Raw genomic sequence first — 1,019 nt, forward strand, 5'->3', positions numbered from 1 at the left:
AGGAGTTTGAATAAAGATCACAATATATTTTTATTTGTGGATACACCAGTTATTCAGCGGTACCCGTCCACAAAAATTTTGTAATTTTTGAAATTAAACGGGTTCAATTTCCTATCACCGTTAAACGCCTTGTTATCGACAAAGCCAACTATTATTCGTTTCGGTAGCTGTCCAAGTATTGCATTGTCTATCGATTCCCCCACGACATCGGCGTGAATGTTTTAACTTCGACTCTCGTAAGGGGATACTTGGCGGTAGTTTTACTCAGCATTCTAGCGTGTGCGAGTAGCACACCCGGACTTATTTTTGCTCTTCTTACGAGTAAACTGGCATTGAGAATGTATTTTTGACATCGTTCTAGTCTCCATAAGGCAAAATGAATCTTTCGAGCGTACGAGTCTCATTCTAACTTCCACGCCGTTAATTAAAAATTTATCTTGATTGAAAACGTCGCAGTGAAGGTGACCTACGAGATCTAGCGCACGATTTCCTTGAATGTATTTCGCGCGTCTCTCGAGTGCCGTATTTGGATTTGACGAGTCTAACATGTCGTCCATGTAGACGGGAATATCCGCGTCCCATAAGCAAGAGGTTAGATGAGAAGTTTTTGCGGGTGAAGCATAATTTAATAACGCCTCGATGTACGCGCGGTAAGCGTAAGCGTTGTTTGGTTGCGACACGAGTTTTTGATTGAAATACACGTCGATTTGGTTGAACATGGAATGCAGTAAATGATTTACGGGCCCTGCTTTTGCCACGTCGGTGGCTGCGACCGATGTGCTCTCCCCGCGTTCGCTTTCTACGCGTATGCGAAGGCTCAACATGGTGTGAGTGAGATCCAGATAGTCTTCTCCATGGCCGGGTATGACGAATTCTATGGGTGAGTCGTCCGTGAGCGAAGTTACGGGTTTGTAATAAATCCATTGCGAACTCTCGATGCTGGTTTGCGTAGGTGGTAAAGAGAAGAAATCGAGTTCGCTCTTTATACACTCGCTTGAGTGGGTATGAAGAAAGGACAT

General features: G+C 44.1%; 1 protein-coding gene across 1 annotated transcript in view; it reads right to left on the reverse strand.

The window, feature by feature from the left end:
- The window catches only part of LOC108766508 (uncharacterized protein F54H12.2), a 9,724-nt gene extending 8,705 nt beyond the window's left edge, over window positions 1-1,019 (reverse strand). The window contains exon 1 of the mRNA XM_018515842.1: window positions 471-1,019. Within this exon, the coding sequence (XP_018371344.1) occupies window positions 471-1,019 (549 nt within the window). The remainder of the gene's footprint in view (window positions 1-470) is intronic.

This window comes from Trachymyrmex cornetzi, unplaced genomic scaffold (genome assembly GCF_001594075.2).
Source record: "Trachymyrmex cornetzi isolate Tcor2-1 unplaced genomic scaffold, Tcor1.1 scaffold602, whole genome shotgun sequence".
Classification (NCBI taxonomy): domain Eukaryota; kingdom Metazoa; phylum Arthropoda; class Insecta; order Hymenoptera; family Formicidae; genus Trachymyrmex; species Trachymyrmex cornetzi.